Raw genomic sequence first — 1,343 nt, 5'->3', positions numbered from 1 at the left:
ATGATTTATTTAGTTGTACTTGAAATAAAAAGATCTAGTTGACCAATGATTTGTTGCTTGATTTCTGTTGATTTTTTCTTTAATATCACTAACAAATATTCTTCTCTCTGAGCAGAATGAGGCAACCTGGCAGGGTTATTGCATATCACGTTCCCTCCAAAACAAAATTAAAAAATTCCCATCTTTTCCATGCTTCCTGTTCTAAGATTTTCTCGAGCGAACACATAAAAAATTTAATAGAAAACGATTAAAAAATGCGCTTAAACTATGTGAAATTGAACAAGAATGCTATCAGTTAATAATTTGATCAAAAAATGCCTCTACCGTTAATAGTTTGGTCCAAAAATGACCCTCTTGTTACGGTGTATTATTTGGTACTTTAGTATCTTTTCTGTTGTTTCTTTATTACTCCATTGTAGAGCTGACCTGCTAGCTAGCTAGCTAACTTTTTTCATATATACTTCATACACATCAGAAGTATTACAAGAAGACTCAAATCAATACAAGAAACGTAGACGACAAACTAAACAACCAAAGGGAGAACTAAATTATGTATCAGATGAGGAGCTCATCATTTTCCTCTGTAATTGCGCCATTGGATGACGATGTCATGATGGAAATTGAAGAAGCAAACAAACCACAAGGCCGCGATGGTATAGTATATGCTCATCTGGCTTGGAAGGATGTTAATGTAATGGTCACTCTGAATTATGGAGATACAAGAAATGTATTACAAGGACTTACTGGTTATGCAGAGCCTGGAACTTTTACTGCCTTAATGGCCCCTTCTGGCTCTGGTAAATCTACGCTTCTTGACACCCTCTCTGGACGTCTTGCTTCTAATGCTATTCTCTCTGGGAAAGTTCTCCTCAACGGTCGCAAAGCTAAGCTCTCATTTGGAACCGCAGTAAGTAGTTACTAGTTTGTGTTTGTCCTGATCTCTTTTTCTTAATTGGAAAACATAATTTTTTCATATTTGGCTAATACTTTTTGAAATGGTTTTGGACTTTAGCCCAATAAGGGCTTTGAGAGTCTAGTTTAAGACAGAATTTGTGACAATTGTTAGTCTGTCTGTCTCTGTGGATGTAGGTCAATGAATCGAACCACACCTGATTGTTCTAATCCGAACAAAAACTGATATATACACTACAGGCATCTGTAACACAAGATGATACGTTGATTGGAACACTAACGGTTTGGGAGATGATTTACTATTTGGCTCAATTGCGTCTCCCTGATAGGATGCCATTATCAGAGAAACGAACTCTGGTTGAGAGCACAATTATTGAAATGGGCTTACAAGATTGTGCTGATACGTTTATTGGGAATTGGCACTTGCGCGG

General features: G+C 36.9%; 1 protein-coding gene across 1 annotated transcript; it reads left to right on the top strand.

The window, feature by feature from the left end:
• The first annotated feature begins 487 nt into the window (after window positions 1-487).
• On the top strand, window positions 488-1,327 carry LOC107875880 (ABC transporter G family member 11-like). Its single transcript, XM_047413945.1, has 2 exons — window positions 488-907; window positions 1,090-1,327. The coding sequence occupies exons 1-2, from the start codon at window positions 551-553 to the stop codon at window positions 1,111-1,113; spliced, it is 381 nt and encodes a 126-aa protein (XP_047269901.1). The 5' UTR covers window positions 488-550; the 3' UTR covers window positions 1,114-1,327.
• The last annotated feature ends 16 nt before the right edge of the window (window positions 1,328-1,343 follow it).

This window comes from Capsicum annuum, chromosome 6 (assembly GCF_002878395.1).
Source record: "Capsicum annuum cultivar UCD-10X-F1 chromosome 6, UCD10Xv1.1, whole genome shotgun sequence".
In the NCBI taxonomy this organism is placed as follows: domain Eukaryota; kingdom Viridiplantae; phylum Streptophyta; class Magnoliopsida; order Solanales; family Solanaceae; genus Capsicum; species Capsicum annuum.
The sequence above is the reverse complement of the archived record's forward strand: the minus strand, read 5'-3'. Positions and strand labels throughout refer to the sequence as shown.

Coding starts and splice junctions, on each gene's coding strand:
- LOC107875880 (XM_047413945.1), top strand. CDS start 551: ATGTATCAGATGAGGAGCTCATCATTTTCCTCTGTAATTGCGCCATTG. Junction 908..1,089: donor AGCTCTCATTTGGAACCGCA/GTAAGTAGTTAC, acceptor CTGTGGATGTAG/GTCAATGAATCGAACCACAC.